Consider the following 17,277-nt stretch of genomic DNA (forward strand, 5'->3'; position numbering starts at 1 on the left):
GGACAAGAGCATGCATTCCTGCTCATGCAAATGAGGTAAACCCTCAATTGATTTAACAGAAGCTCTAATTAAGCACCAACTGGTTCACTGAACAGCAGAACATAGGTGGAATTGGCCTCGGAATCAGTCTTCTTGAGCTTTTCTCAATAGATCCTCTTTGTTAGGCTCAAACTTCTTCATCCAGGATGACGGCTTATCAACTTGTTCTGGTAGCTAGTAAAGTCGATGTTCTTGTCCAGTCCTACAAAAAAAAAAAAAAAAAAAAAAAAAAGGTCACGTTGCTATGGCTGGCTTGGTTGAACTAGCATGAGCTAATTTCAAAAGACATGCACAGTTATAATTCAATTTCTAAACTGCAGGTAGTGTGTGTGTGAGAGAGACTAGGGATCAAACCAAGCATTTCACACATGCTAGGCAAGTACTCTACCAACTGAGCTGCCTCCCTGGGCATAATGTCATATTTCCATCAGAGGATTGGCTCTAGAAAAAATATAATCTGCAGCGATAACATCTGATTAAATCATGCAACAGGTGTAGAGCTGAGAAGAGGTCCCTTCTTTTCACAGGAGAGGAAGATGAGGATCAGGATGTTAGCTGGTTGTTTGGACAGAGTTTGGATTAGAAGGAACAGCTGTGAACACAGCATTCTCCAAATAACAGTGAGCCTCAACTTAGATGAGCAAGAGGTTAGCCAGAGAAAGGGTGTAAACCAAGAAATTTCCAAGCCTGACATCAGAATCTCTAGGTGTGGACTGATGACTCTGGATATTAGCTTTGGTTTCTGGTTGGTTGTTTACAGCTGATTTATTATTATTATTATTATTATTATTATTATTATTATTATTATTATTTGGGTAGCTTTGGCAAGGTTGACCCAAACTGTGGAGTTTCTAGAGTACAATTTGGGTACCACCGTGTACTGACCATGAACACTGTCCCTCACAGTGAGCTGTGCTATCATCCTGATTCCCCCAAGTTTACGAATCTTGCTGAAGTTCCCCTTCCTCTCTCCTACCCTCCCCTCTCCCCCATCCTCACACACCCAATTTCTTCTCAATATGATCTTCAGCCTTATTATAGTTAATTTGAAAATTAAATAAAGAATGGAACTTTATGTTTCACAGGAAACTGGACACTTTAGAGAGAGCGAACCCCAAGTCTCTTTTCCAACAATTTGCTATACACACAGCTCAATGAGGCAAAGGCCCTGAAATAATGTCCCTGTAACCTGCCAAGCACTGTCAACCCAGTGACTGGGTAGAATCTATCCTGACTCATGGAAATTTTGACCAAAGGTATTAAAAAGATTTAGAAAATAGATCTAGGTTCAAATGATTTTGTTTTTTTTTTTCCTAATATTTTTGTTAGTGCATTATAGTTGTACGGAATACCGGGGCTCATTTTGATCCATCTGTAAATGCCTATTAACATAGTTTGTTCCAATTTAATCCCAAGTACTTTCCTGTTCTCTCCTTTCTGCCCTCCTCTTGGTCCCTTCTTCTACTCTATTGATCTTCCTTCTATCCATTGATTTATTTTTCACGGGCATATTATAGTCATATATAAACTTGGAACAAATCATGATATATTTCTGCATGCACATAGCATCATTGGGCCAACTTCCTTTCCATTTCCTCCCCCTCCTCCTTTCTTCATGCCCCCCCCCTTTACTGTACTGATCTCCTTCTATTTTAAGGAAGATTCCTTATTTCGTCCCTTTTTTTTAATCCCTACTTTCTGCATATTAGAGAAAAACATCTGTAGGTTCTAGTGATCTTCTTCATATAACTAGAAGGAAACAAAAAAATCAAGGGTAAATTTGAAGAGGAAAATGCGTGTTGGGCAGATGCTGTTTTGTAAAAGAACAGATTATCCTCTGGCTGTGTTGCGGACAGAGATAAGCATGCGTATGAAATGCAAGGAAATGAAATACTATAGATTTCCTTAAATGGTCTGTGCACGGTGGGGAAAGGTTGGAGTGAGCAGAGAAGCCTGGCCAGTTTTAACCCCAGCAAGCCGGTTGGTCCCCAGCCCTACCCAGATGGCTTCTAACCACACCTTGCAATATCCGTCACAATGGCCAGACGTAATTTCACATCGTTCACGCACCACAGAACTAGCAGACCTGAAAGCATATTCAGCAGCGTTACCACTATCCAAGGTACAGGATACCTTTGTCCTTTTCACAAGAAAAATAGTGCTTTTTTTTTAACAGTTCCACACCTACACCAGCCTCACCTGATCATGCACTGCATTATACATGACACAATAGCAATGGTCAATTTTGCAATTTGCCTGGAAACTTTATTTATTACACTCGTCCTCAGCCGGGTGTAGCTGAAGGGCACTGTTTTGTGTGATTCATCAGAATCATTGGTTTCTGAATATTCCACAGGGACGCTCCTCACAGTCACCTTCTTTACATGAGAAAACTCTGAGAGGGAGAAGCCCCTCTTATTCTTCCCTGAGAGTTGTGAGATTCAAACACAAGGTGATAAAATAAAAACTCATTCATTTACATATTTCTTTAAGAATTTCAGTTTTAAATGTTAAGATACCCTGATGGCAAATAAGGAGAAAAAAAAATTTTTTTTAGTTTGTTTATTGACAAAAATAATTAATTAATATACCGCCACAGTAACTTGTTTACAGCCCAACTATATAATTAGGTACTAAATCAGTGGTATCTCTGATACCATCTGAATGGAACATCATTTCGCCAATTAGTAGATGATGCATAATAATGTCAAATGCACGACGTTACTCGATTTTTAATTAATTTTGGAGCCGGGGTGCTCATGCATCAAACACAACTGTGTCCTCTCTCCTCTTAGAAATTTTGGATCTGTGTAAACATAATTTATGTTCATTAAAAATGCAAGACTCTCTCTCTCCCAGTGTGCCTGGGTGGGATTTTTGAAAGGTGAAACCCAGAAACGAAATTTTCTTCCTGATGAAGATGTGCTTTAATAATTGCCACCACCACCACCCCCACCCCAACCATTTCTCTTGATTGCTTTCAGTGCCTGTGGTGGCCCCGGTAAGCGTCAGCGGAGGTGGAGGAAGTCGATCCGAACTCGTCATTACGTGGGAGGTAATTTTATGTCCAACTAAGTTATTTTGAAGGAAAAAGATTTAGCCAGCCAGGAAGAACACTGAAGGAAAAAAAAAAACACAAAAAGATTTATTGGATCACTGTTGCGAATATATGAAAATACATGGGATAAAAATACACCGTTCTGATGATGCATGACTTAGGGGTGGTATTGGGAAATTCTAACTCGTACTCAGGATGAGAGGATGAGTAACTCAGCACAGTTTTCTCCCCAGTATAAGAAAAACAACTTCAATATCTAGGGAGCATTGGTTGGTAGCCTTTTCTTAAGGACCAGTTCTGGTTGAGCTGGATTATTATTAGAATTATTATTATTATTAATTATTATTAGATTATTATTATTATTATTATTAGAACTATTCTAATGTGAGGGAGGTGAACCCATTAGCCTACCCGCCGAGGATGGTTGTTGCTCTAACATTGCTTTTTATATCCTGTGGACTTGTTCTTTCCAGCATCCAGATGAATATTTAAGCCCAAGGAATACCCTTTCTGCTCACTGTGTTTAATATTCTATTGACTTGACTTGTACGGATGGCAAATTTGGTTCTGGCCTTTTATCTTTAGACTTTATGCCAGTCTCTAATTTCCAGTGTCTCAGGACTGTCTTGGCCCCAAACAAGGAGAAAAGAAAAGGCTGATGTGAGTCTCATGGGTTTCAGAAATCTCGGTTTAGAGACAGTTGGCTCCATTGCCCGGGGCCCAAGTGAGGCAGGACAACATGGCGGAAGGTGGAGGCCAAGGAAAGCTGCTCAGGACATGGCAACTGAGAAGCAGGAAGAGCTCAGCTCACGGAGGACAAAATATAAACCCTGAAGGCATGCCCCCAGTGACCTACCTCCTCCAACCACACCCCAGCTGACTAGTTACCGTTTCATATCATTGGATTAATCCAGCTCTCATAACCCAATCATTTCACCACTAAGCTCTCTTGCATTGTCTCACACAAGAGCTTTCCTGGGACACTTCATATGTAAGCCATAGCACTCATTCACTGTGCTATCCCTGGATTCTCCATGGTTCTAGAGGGTTGGAGTGGGAGGAAAGGAAAGGGGTAGAATAGGTGCTAGGCGCTAGGTGCTAGGTGCTAATGGTTGATCCCTTTGTAATTTGGCCGTGGCAAATATAAAACATAGAAAATGGCCAGATGACAGTGTTTTTCAGGGCACTGTGGGCTGTGACTGTGTTTGGGGTGGGGCGATGTTCCCTTGGAGAGCTCCCACGGAGGACCCCCAGTTCCTTAGTACAGATCCAAATGGCTGCTGAAGCATTTCCTAGTTTCTGGATTCTGGTGGTTTGTGCCCAGAATCTTGATGTTGTAGGTAGTCTTTGGGGTTAGAGTCCCTTTCAAGGCTGCTCATGGACAATCCTCCTTTGAGGGTTCCAAGTATACACTTGAGAGCAAGCACAGTTGCTCCACGTCGGGCGGAAGGTCTTTGCGTGCCTAAGCATTGCTCTCTCACTCTGCCACCAGTAAGCTTTGCAGATCTCTCTCCATTTTATAAGTTACTTGGGTATTTAAGAGTATGGACAAGTTGGGGGCCTGGTGGCAAGGTCCTCTGAACCTTCTTGCATTGTCTCACATGTGGGCTTTGGGGAGACATCTCACATCCAACCCATAACACAGAGCCCTTGCAGGTGAGGAAACTGAAGCTACCACTGAACAGAGAAGAATTCGAACCCAGGGCTCCCCCTTCTTGCTATTTTAGTTTGCCATGAGTTAGAATATGAATTGTCCCCATGCACTTTGATGGCTCAGCGTGGGCAAGAGTCCTGTGTATCTGCCCTATTGCTCCTGACCCTCTGGACATATTTTCCACAAATTGATTAGCCTTCCCATGAGTCTACCGAGAGAATTGCTTCCGCAAAGGCCACGTAGTATTTTCATTAGAGTGGGCAAGTTTTGCTGGTTTCACACCTTATTTTTTCTCCCTGGTAGTCAGAAATTCCTTAAGGTCGACAGCTAATTACGTTATAGTCTATATGTGGGGTGAGGCGCTCACGAATTCTGTGCACGTTATTCCTTTCTGAGGAGTCAGCAATTGCTATATTCCACAAGTTGGATATCGTGTCTGGTTGCTGGACACAGATCAAAAGAAATAAAGGCAAAATGGACATTAGCATGTGTTCATGGTGTATGCCCCCAAACACTTCTAAGTTGGAGCATAGATTAACTCTGTAGGATAAAATAGGAGGTGGACATTCATAACGAGAGTGGACACTTTTTCTTATGTGAAGGGTCAGAGAGTGAAATTAGTCAGTCTGTGGGCCACAGGATCCTTCTTTAGCTTTTTTGCTGGGCTGTTGTAGCTCAGCAGCAGCCACCGGCCACATATAAATGAACATGGGTGGCTGTGTTCCTGAAACCTGTATTTTCAGAACCAGGCTGAGCGCCAGATTTGGCTAGAAGGCTGTGGAGTTTACCAAGCCTTGGTTTCTAACTGTAGATTGAGTTCCTAGGATGCTGTGCTTGCAAACTAAATTATTAGTCTTTATCTATCTGCAATGGATTTCACTCCCTCTAGAAATTCTGCATTTCTTTCATTCTACTAACCACTTTCTCTGTTTAAAGGAGGAAGCACTCATTTTTGCTCTCTTGAAACAGCTATGCAGATTTCTTCACCCTCTGACTCTCTGTCCATATGAAAAAAAAAGAAAGAAAGAAAGAAAGAAAGAAAAGAAAAAAACTTAAAAGAAGTCTCTTTGGTTCCCCTTCAACTGAACCTGCAGGTCTTAGACCTTTCTTAAGGGAACCCCATGAGAAAGTCTTTGTACTCAATTGACACATGCAGATCTCCGTGAATTCTGACTCAGCATTCTGAAGACATCTGAGCTCAGAGAAGCATCCCCCCAACAAGTCTAATATTCCAGCAAGTTTCTAAAATTCTCACCAATCTCTTCCTGCCACCAACAATTTGAGGTTTTTTTTTGGGGGGGGGGTGGTAGGGTGTACTGGGGATTGAACTCAAGAGCACTTGACCACTGAGCCACATCCCCAGCCCTATTCTGCATTTTATTTAGAGACAGGGTCTCACTGAGTTGCTTAGTGCCTCGCTTCTGCTGAGGCTGGCTTTGAACTCACGATCCTCCAGCCTCAGCCTCCTGAGCCATTGGGATGACAGGCATGTGCCTAGTTTCACCAACTGTTTTAATGCTGGTCTCCTTGTCAAAAAGAAGAGACACACTGATAGAAGGACCCAGCATCCTTGTTGGATTTCTGAAACTGTATCTCCCCTGCTCTATTCACTCTCTGTATCTCTAAGACTGTTGCACATGGCAGGAAACAGAGAATCGCTCAGGTCATCTTGGTTAACGGGGATTTAGTGTAAAGCTACATGGAAAGTAACAAAGACAGGGAAATGTCTGAGCAACCTAGCAGCCAGGTCAAAGGCAGAGGTGCGACTTTGTTCATCTCTGTTCTGGGCCCAGGAGTCCCGTCCAGAACCACCTGTTCTTGTGAACAACCCCTGGCTTTAGTAATCCTCACCTGTGCCTCAGTTCTTCCCAATTCCACTGCTTCCAATTTTATACCTAGCTACTAGTTCAGTCCTCTCTCCTCTGTGTCTAATTGAGAGCTTCTTTTACTTAGCTTCTAGGTGCCCCAGTGCCCTTGCTACTGACCACCTTCTGCGTATTGCCTGCCCTGTGATTGCCCACCACCCAGTCCTCCTACTTCAGATGCAAACTCTCTAAGTGACAGAAGTTGTTTCTGTTGGCTACTATCATGCCCAAAGATTTCTTTTCTTTTTTCTTTTGGTGGGATGGATCTCAGAGATAGAAACCAGAGCCCTTAACCATGGAGCCACATCCTTAGACCTTTTTTTATTTTTTATTTTATTTAGAGATGGGGTTTTGCTAAGTTGCTTAGAACCTTGCTAAGTTGTGGAGGCTGGCCTCAAACTTCTCATCCTTCTGCCTCAGACTCCAGAGCATCTGGGATTACAGGATACACCACCACCACTCCTGGTCTAGAGCACAGAGATTTTTGCACTAGAACAACACATAGATTCTGAGAAAGATGGTCCCTTTGTTCTGGTGTTGTAGCTGGGTTATCAGACGTGGTGTAACTCTGGAGGATACTACAACTGTATAGTAAATGAACTCCAATGGATAAGGAGGGTCTCAGAAATGTCATTGGGAACTTGAGGGACTCAGGTTATGATACCCTGTTAGGTGTGCATTTTTAGTCTACCAAAATATTAAGGAAGAATCATAAAAGCATTTCCTTTGGAAAAAAAACAACAAAGTCATTGATTTTTTTAAAACATTTTTTTTTTACTTGTCAATGGACCTTTATTTTATTTATTTACATGCGGTGCTGAGAATCGAACCCAGTGCCTCACACATGCTACGGAAGCACAGCACCACCAAGCCACAACCCCAGCCCAAAGTCATTGATTTTTAAATACAGGTTTCTTATAAGCAGGTGGATACTCGTCCAGAATCAAGCCCAAATTCATTTTTCCTTTGCTTCGTTCTATGTGATTACTTATCATTTTTTTCTTATTTACAGAGTTCTGGGGAAATGGGTACTTATTTATATTTTGCGATTTGAATAATTTCAGGTTTGGGGACGTATTTTATAGAATCTGATCTCGGTGGAGATTGTCACATATTTGCTTATGTCAGGAAAAACACACAGTGGTTCACTACAAATGAAGATATGGGTTTTAAAGATACTAGGAGATTCTTTAGGCTTTCTTGTGAGAAACGTTCTGTCTTAAAGGGTATGTTATCGTAACATAATTTCATCACCCACATCTTACAAGATTTTCTTGTGAAGTGAAAATATAAAGAGTTTTAAACAGTTACTAAGTGAATTCTGTGCTGAGTTTAGAATCATGTTTTAGTTTTTATCTCGAAACCATGTATCTTTTAGACCACATAGGATCGTCATTCGTGAATGATTAAGGAACTAGATATACATGTATAGGATTTGTTTTTTTTATTTTCAAAGTTTCAACTATTGCTCTAAATACCTTTCTTTGGGATGGTTTTCCTATTGGCATTCCAAGTAAGAGTATTTTTTTTTTCAGTACGTCACGAAACAGGGCCAATACCTATGTTCTATGTTCGTTTCCATAAAAGAAATGCCGAATAACCACTAAATATTGTAAGAGCTCATTACCATACTTTGGCCCCTGCTGAGTTGATTGACCACATTCTGACTAAGTCCATTCCAGAAGAACTGCAAAACGGAGAAGGGTTTGGATACATCGTCATGTTCCGGCCCGTGGGCTCAACCACCTGGACCAAGGAGAGAGTAGCTTTTGTGGAATCCTCCAAGTTCATCTACCGCAACGACAGCATCACGCCCCTGTCTCCCTTTGAAGTCAAAGTGGGGGTCTATAATAATGAAGGAGAGGGCTCCCTGAGCACCGTGTCCATTGTCTACTCTGGGGAAGACGGTCAGTTGTCCTTAGTTCTGGGTTGGCTCCGCTTGAGAACTGATGTGCATGTGGCATGGGTTTTCTGGAAGCCCCTCTCTGCTAACGGATGGCTCTGTCTTTGGATGGTAGAACCTCAGCTGGCCCCAAAGGGAACTTCCATCCAGAGTTTCTCTGCTTCTGAAGTGGAGGTGTCATGGAACGCTATTGCCTGGAACAGGAACACAGGACGAGTGCTAGGCTACGAGGTAATCTAGGTGCACTTTCCGCTTCCTCTAAATGTACCAGTTCATGCACAGCCTCCCTGAACCCCTGACCTAGGTTGTACTGTATGTCTGTATTGGTCAGCTTTTCATTGCTGTAAAAAAAGACCTGAGATAATCAACTTAAAAAGACGACTTATTGTGGCTCATGGTTTTGGTGGATTAAGGTTATGATTGTTTGGCCAGTTGCTTTGGGGTCTGTGGCAACAGATCTCTTCACTGTGGGAGCATGTGGCCAAGGAACTGCTCACCTCCAGGAAGCCAGGAAGCAAGGAGAGAGACAGGAAGGCACTGGGGTCCCAATATCTTTTGAAGGATGGGACCGAAATGATCTAACTTCCTCCCACTAGGCCCCACCTCTTAGAGGTTCCATGCCCCCAGGCAGTGCCATGGGCCTTGGGAGAGATGTCAAATCTAAACTATAGCAACGTCTAAAGATAAAGAAGGAATGAAGGGAAGAAAATCTTTCCAAGTGATCATAAGCAGAAAATTAACAAGTGATAGGCATTTCAAGGGGCACACAGTTTCAGTTAAATAAGATGAGTAAGTTCTAGAAACCTGACATACAGCATTGCACCTGTCATCAATATTGTTAAGATTTAAGAGGCGCATCCATGTTAAGGGTCGTTTTCCTTTTATCATGAACCTTCTGATCCAAACAAGAGGTTAAGATAAACCCACTTGGTAGTATCCTTCCATTCCATGTCTAGAGTGCCACACCTGTTATCTGAACCCTATTTATTTCTCAAAGCTCATCTCTAGGACTGTTCTTTGATCCATGTTGTCTTCCTCCAAATTCTTATAGTTTTTTTTTTTTTTCCCTGTTTCACATCTTTGGAAAACATCCCATGGTTTCATTCCATATAGCTATTCTAATCTCCTAACTAGGCTGTAAGGACTTAGAAATAGATATTTACCCTTTATTCTCTTTTTTATTGTGTCTAAAAGCATGAAAAGGGATCAGTATAAGTTCAATTATTAACTACCCTCTGACCCAAATAACTCTGGAGTTAATGGCAGTAGCAGAACGTCATTGCTAGTGTCTTTGATTGACGCATGACATTTGTTTTGGTCAGATGTGTTATGTACTCTTTGTTGAAGCCGATAACCTTCACACAAGCTCATGAATCACTTTAGTTTGGAAATTTAGGAAAGCCCGGGTTCTCTAATTTTTATTAAGAATACGTATTCACCTATAGTATCTTTTATTTCGTCTTTTTATTTTTTTATTTGTGTGTTAGACTTCAGTCATTTGGTTGTTTTGCCACATTCGTCTGTAATTGGGAATCACTTTTGTCTGTGACACTGTCTCTCTCCAAATACCTGCAGTCGATGGTTGTTGGAAAGCCACGAATGGCTTATTCTTTTCTTTGAATAACCAGATCTTATACTGGACGGACGACTCCAAGGAATCCATGGTTGGTCGGACCCGGGTCAGCGGAAATGTCACCACTAAAAACATCACGGGACTGAAAGCCAACACCATCTACTTTGCTTCGGTGAGAGCTTATAACACAGCAGGGACAGGTCCTTCAAGCCCCCCGGTCAACGTCACCACCAAAAAGTCCCGTAAGTATCCACCTCCCCCGTGGGAAAATGAGACTGGTCTGTGAGTGGAAGCCGTTTCCTACCCTGGGTCTATTTCCTGGGTAGTAAGTGAATGGACCTTATGGCTGGGTTCCTGGGGTGACCGCATTTGTATCTTTAATGTCAATAACTGTTGAAACCTTCTGGGGACAACCCAGAGAAACTCTTGGGATCATTATGGAATTCCCGAGGATGGAGAGCTGTCCGTATTTAAAGACAGAAGAGGGTCATGTTGAAGAGTGGTGACTTCAGTTTGCATTTCCCCAAATGAGTTCAAAACCTCCCATCCCAGAAATGCTGAGACTCTCTCTGAGTCTCAGTAGCACCTGTTAAATGGAGAAAAATTAGCATTATGGCCTCCTAGAGTGTTGTCCAAGGTGGAAAGGGAAACTTATTAACAAGTGCTTAGCACGTTAGTAAATGATGAGTAAATATTTTTTCCTTATTTTTTGCTTTGTTTTATTTATCATTTGAGTCTCACGGTATACCCTGTCGGATACCTAAATCTTTCCTCCAAGGATGTTTGTCACTATACTTACTTGGATGCCCCTGAAATCTAAAGATGAACTCTTCTGCTTCCTCTCACCCATCTCCCTTTTGTAAACGCCCTGGCATCTGTCACATAGTTGGGGCTACTAAATCAGAGGTGATCACTGATTACGGTTGTCCTTGCCCTCTGCCTGAGTTCAGTAAGGAACACATATTCTACAGTGTGGAGCACAGTGAAAAATTGGGAATGGTCTGATCACATAGGAGTAAATCATAGCTATAATGTGAATATTTTGGGATTTTATATGTTTAAATATCCCTCGTACACAGTAGATGGACATACATCACCTGTATTTTGACTATTGATCTGATAACTGAGATGGCTACCAAATGACTAACGGGTGAGTAGTCTATACAGCTTGGATACACTGGACAAAGGGATGACTCATGTCCTGGGTTGGATGGAGCGGGACACCGGGAGATCTCGTCACAATACAACAGCTTGCAATTTAAATTTTATAGATTATTTAGTTTTTTAACATCCCATTTAATATTTTCAGTCTATCATTAAGCATGGATTAACTGAAACCATGAAAAGTAAAACTGTGGATGAGGGGAGGACTTCTGTAGTTGTTGAATTTTAAGAAAGACTAAGACATAAATTCAATGCTACCAACAAAATGCCAAACTCTCACTTGCCTATGAGTGCTGTGTTGTCACTACTCTTGCGTATTGGGGAAGACGGTTGAGAAGAGTTTGAGAATCAGGTGTTATTAAGGGTTTTTTCCCCTTATGCTTACACTCACTATGGTCAAAAGGAACCTGAAAATCATCTTAGTTAACAGACCCTTGGTTAAATAGATGACCCAGTGGTGGCCCAGTCAGTACCAGAGCTGTACCAATTCAGGGACCTGTACCAATTCTGGGAACATTACTGATGCTCATCATATGACAGGAAGTAACAAGGCATTCCATTTTTTTCTGCTTTAATTTTCTTATCTGTTCATTGGAAATTCCTCTGTTCTCACTACCTTCCTAAATTATCAGTGAAGTACAAACAAAGCACTAACAATGAGAGGACCATGGGAAATACCAAGTGCTTAGGAACCATCAAGAGGGAGACAAACAGAACTCTCAGGGGTCAGTCATTTCTAGGGAGTAGAAAGTGTGGACTATAAGTTCCTGGACCCGTGATGCTCTAATCTACTCAGCTTGAGAGCGGCTGACCTCTGACCGATGCCCACAAGTGGATCAGCTAGAGATGGAGCTCTGTTCTGCCCCCTGTCTTGCTCTACCTGCACTAAAGCCATGTAGTCATTGACAGACACCTGTATTAGGATAAGTTTCCATGTTTGTTCTGAAGTCATCCAGAATTCAGCTACTCTGCAGCTAGAAATGGAAATCTCCAATCAATCAGTGGTTTTCAGATTGCCCAGACATTCAGTTCTAGCTGATGGAGTGGCGCCAATGTCACAAAAATTCTGGGTGGAATTCAGTTTCTATTTCAAGCAAAATCAAAGGTGATTAGGAACATGTAGGAATAGTATTTGTTTTTTGTTTGGGGGGTTTTGGGGGTTTTTTGTTGTTGTTTGTTTTAAAAAGCACAGATTTGTATCGTGAAAAGCTCACAGACAATTCAGTGCAGTCATGGAGCCCGGACTGAGGTCTATGTATTATAGGCATCATCCCGTTGATCAGCTTAAGGTGGTTGAGACCTGAAGAGTGAACGAAGCATGTATTTCAGAATGAGATTGCTGTGTGTGTCCAGATATATAAATACGTATGCATTTCTGAGATATGTCATGATATATGACATACAAAAGATAGATACAAAACCTCAATTACAACTTTTCTTCTGTGACCTGCATTTGCTATTTGATTGCCCATGCAGCCTAACATATATGTGCATTAGTTTGGGCTAATCTATGTTTTCCAAAGAAGAAAATTTTCTGTTTAACATCAAGTTTATCCGGCAGAACTACTTGGATGGATTTGATGGAAATTTGGATCAAATGCCAAGAAAACAACTGGTGGTTTGAGCTAATAGCACATAATCACTTCATAAAAATGTTGGAGAAATATATATCTTTTGGAATTGGTTTCATGAACCAGGAATGACATCACCCCAAAATGGAGTGGTCGTGTGTATCTGCTAAGGGAAAAATTGAAATGAGAATCAGAAAGATTTAAGTGAAGGCCTCTGTGTGCTCTTTCTGAATTGAATCAAATACAAAATCCTTGGCAGGTCCCAATTTATTTCGTGAAAAAAAAATCTACTTTCAGTATTTCTTAAAAATGTGGCTTTCACCACCAGCCTGTATGCTTCAGTGCTATTAACATAATAGCCAACAAGCCCTTGAGAGCAAGGAGGTGACACAAATCTCTATCCTGCTGCATCTGAACACCAGCCCACCTTCCATCACGGTCTTTTGACATCCTACACATCAGATGTCATGAGGACAGGATGCTAACACTTCCTAGTGATAGTGTCACAGGTTGCCACAGACAGTATTTTAAAACAAATAGAAATGGATCGTCATATGCTTTTAGAGTTCAGAGGTGAAGAATAGTTTCCCTGGGTAGAAATCTCCGTGTTGGTAAAGACAGCCCTGCCTTTGGAGAATCCGGAGAATTGTTCCTTGGGATTTCCTGGCTTCTGGAGAATTCCTGCTTCCCATTTTACACTTTGAGTGCTAGCAGCCCTGGGGAGCTTCCTCTCTCTCTCTCCCCTCTGACCCTCTGCTACTGTGAGCACAGCTCTTTGAACTCTCTTTCTTCAGAACCTTAGGATCCCATCAAATCCACCAGAACAATCCAGGATGCTTTGCCCACACCAAGATCCTTAACCTAATCCCACAGGCAAGCTCTTCTTTGCCACCTAGAGTTACACAGCCCCAGGATCTGAGGATCAGGAGGTGGACCTTTCTAGGAGACTATTTTTCTGCCTGCCACAGTTGTGGAATATGGAGCCTGCGTTAATTTCTTCAAACTGCATCTCACTTAATTCTGCAGCAAATCAAGAAGTTTCATATTGTCATTCTTAGATATGAGGACAGGAAGGCTCAGAAAGGTGTTTCCGTGTCATCCCTTAGACTGATACACTGTAAGCACGAAATCTCTTCATCCTGTTTCCACTGTTCTGGTTAGAATATCCCCCTCTGTTATGGTTTGGATATAAGGTATTCCCCAAAACCTTCCATGTGAGAACATACAGCAAATTTCAGGAGCAAAATGGTGACGAGAGCTGTAACCTAATCAGTGGATGAATCCACGGATGGATGAACAGTGGTAACTTTAAGCAGGTGGGGTATCCTCACTGCAGGAGCCAGGTCACTGGGGGTGTTCCTTTGGGGGTTATATTTTGTTCCTGGTGAGTAGAGCTCGCTCTCTCTCTCTCTCTCTCTCTGTCTCTGCTTCCTGGTGCCATGTCCTGAGCTGATATCCTCTTCCACCATTAAACCACGATGCAAAGAAAAGACCACCGACTCCAATTTTAAACCAAATTAAAGCAAGCTTGTAATTCCGGCTGGCTGGGGTACTGTCTCTCCCCAAAATCTGTGGGTTAGAGATCAGCACCCCAGCTCTCCGGGAACAAGGTTTTATAGCACAAAAAGTTGCAAAAGGTGGGGGGGGGGTGTCTTGAGAACTTACAGATAACAGGATTGTGAAGAGCAGAATCCAAAGGCAGAGAGTAGGTTAATGATCTAAACGGTTCAACATTTCAAGTTAGGGAGTCAATTTAGATCCCAACACCAGAATTTATGAGGTGCCGCTAAGGTTTCAGAGAGGGTTGTTATCTGGTCAGGGAAAGCCAGGCGTGGGTGAGTTCAAGGCACGGGCAGGCATTCCAAGCAAGTTTGGAAGTCGCAGGAATTTATAGTAAAATAAACATTAACTTTTTATGACTTTGTGACGATGAGATGGCTCCCAATCTTCAGGTGGAATTAGGCTGGGTTCACCCGTCTACCAGGACGGTCTTCTGACCTGGGCCCTCTGCTGTGGAATCAGCCAACCATGGACTGAACCTCCGAAATCAAGGACCCAGACAAACCTGTCCTCCTCTAAGTTGTTCTTCTCAGATCTTTTGGTTACAGCAACGAACAGCTGACTAAATCACTCTCTAACCGTCTGAGTAGTCTCTCCTCCTCCAGATGAAGTCTCTGAAATTTTTTTTTTTTGGCCCAAAATGCAAACCTAGCCTTCCCATGTCCCCACATTTTCATTCTTTTCTTTTTTCCCATAGAATGAAAAATAACCAAAAAAAGACATACTCGATCTTGGCCAGTCTGTCTCAAAGTCCCTTCCTCTCCTACCCCTCAACTAGCTCTGACAGTTGTCTGGATGTGACTCCCGCTCAGCCCTCATCCATCCACGTTATTTGACAACTCTGGATACACCTTCTCATCTGAGAGAGGAGCAAGGATGCTGTGTACCTCTAGCCCTAGCACTGAGACCCGAAAGATGTGGCTAGCGGACACCCTGGCGACCCAGTGGCTGCCATGTAGGAGCGCTCCCTGCCTCCTATTGTGTGTGATTCTTCTTTAGAGGGGATTGCACATGGTTGCATTGTTAGAGAGCAGGAGGGAACCGCTCTTTGCTGCCCATGTTTCTCTATAAATTCGTGGCAGAAATTTTCTTCTAGAAGGACACCCACCGATTAGATGAGAAATCCCTTTAATGAAATGTTGGAGATAGCCCTGATTCTAAATACCAGCCTTGGATTTCACTTGGATTTCTCCACGTCCTTGAGATATCATCAGGATCACCTCTGAGCCGTGGTGACATCAAAAAATTCTGTATCCATCGCCCATTCACACTGTCACCGTGTGTAGATTCTCTGTCTGATGTCTGATCTTCCTCTGGGAATTGAGAGAGCAGAGCTCATATTTACCAAAATCTCTGCCTAGTCTGATTGGGTAAGCTAAAAAGGAGGTAGAACCTTTTTTTTTTTTTCCTGGAAATAAGATGATTTGTTTATCCACTTAAGAAATAGTGGCTTTTGGGATTCTTGCCTTCAGGCACTTTTTCTTGTAGTAGAAAAATAACTGAAAGTAAGCAAAGATGGAGTTGAAATAATAATGAATTATGAAAATACTGTGAATAAAATAAGAGTCTCAGATATATCTAAGAAGAAATACCTGTCCTGGAAGAATGCATATTTGGATAGGTCATCAAAGATCCAAAGAATTAGAAGACCGAAGGACTTCTACATTGAAAAAAAAAAAAAACTGCATAATACAAAGTTGCTTCAGTGTGCTACTATTGTTGCTGTGGATGACCATGATGAGAGTGGTGTGTTGTCTTTAATAAACCTCAGCCATTCAGCTGGAAGGACTGTGGCTTAGTGATAGGATACATTTGCAAAAGGCAGCTCAGAGGATCTCCAAATATACTGTGATCCCTCCAGACATCACTTACAAGGCATTTAGATTTTCAACCAAAGGAAGGAAAATATTTACATAAATTCTAAGAGGAAAAGAAAAATAAAAAACAACAACAAAACAAACAAAGCCCTGCTCGCGTAGAAAGACGCACTGAGAAACAGGAGCAGAAACTGTTTACAAATTTTGTCTCCGTTTGGCCCCTGACGTTGACTGACTAGCGCTCGGTGCTGGATTCTTTCTTGCTGTAAATATGCAATCAATCCATATTTAGACATAAAGGAAGCATTAAGCTTTTATTCTCTCTTGCACTTATGTTCTTTCTCTCTTGCCCAAATGTCAGCCCCATGCTGTTACTCAGAAGTGTAACATAAGAAGTTGTTTTTGAATTGAGTTCACACTGTGAACTACAGTTGAATATAAATGCCATCTACAGAAAAATTGATTACAGGGAGACCATTAGAACTGTGGAGGCTAGTTTAATGTCGCTTTGTCATTTGATTAATAGGAAATGATTTCGTCCTTGGAAATTGCCTGCAAAACTTTTTTTTTTTTTTTTTAACTAGAAGAAGTACTTGTTTGTTTAGTTTACCAGTATAAACCTGGTGCAGGCTTTATGACATGTGTTTCATATAATCCACAGGAAGGGCTTTGGCTTTTTGCGGGGTGGGGGTAGGAGGAATTGAACTCAGGGGTACTCGACCACTGAGCCACATTCCAGCCCTATTTTGTATTTTATTTCGAAGAAGGGTCTCAATGAGTTGTTTAGCAGCCTCGCTTTTGTTGAGGCTGGCTTTGAATTCATTATCCTCCTACCTCAGCCTCCTGAGCCACTGGGATTATAGGCATGTGCCCCCACACCTGGCCTTTGGCTTTTTAAGGTAGTAGATATTATAATTCCATTTTAGATATTTGCGATCCACTTTAATCAGCTTCATGGAGACAGAACTGGTAACAGTGCTCTTTGTAAGGTGATGGCCTTGTAAAGAGCTTGCAGAGATTTTTTTGTTTTGTTTTGTTTTTTAAAGGCAGATGTGTGGCACGGTCATTTTAGA

The 17,277-nt window shown here is 41.9% G+C and overlaps 1 protein-coding gene across 1 annotated transcript in view; it reads left to right on the plus strand.

Annotated features, from left to right (window-relative positions):
- The window catches only part of CNTN6 (contactin 6), a gene marked incomplete at both ends in the record, with an annotated part of 224,593 nt that overhangs the window by 201,638 nt on the left and 5,678 nt on the right, over positions 1-17,277 (plus strand). The window contains 4 exons of the mRNA XM_081276135.1: positions 3,024-3,094; positions 8,289-8,523; positions 8,635-8,750; positions 10,148-10,334. Of these exons, the coding sequence (XP_081132261.1) occupies positions 3,024-3,094; positions 8,289-8,523; positions 8,635-8,750; positions 10,148-10,334 (609 nt within the window). The remainder of the gene's footprint in view (positions 1-3,023; positions 3,095-8,288; positions 8,524-8,634; positions 8,751-10,147; positions 10,335-17,277) is intronic.

This window comes from Spermophilus citellus (genome assembly GCF_964194105.1).
Source record: "Spermophilus citellus genome assembly, chromosome: 19".
In the NCBI taxonomy this organism is placed as follows: domain Eukaryota; kingdom Metazoa; phylum Chordata; class Mammalia; order Rodentia; family Sciuridae; genus Spermophilus; species Spermophilus citellus.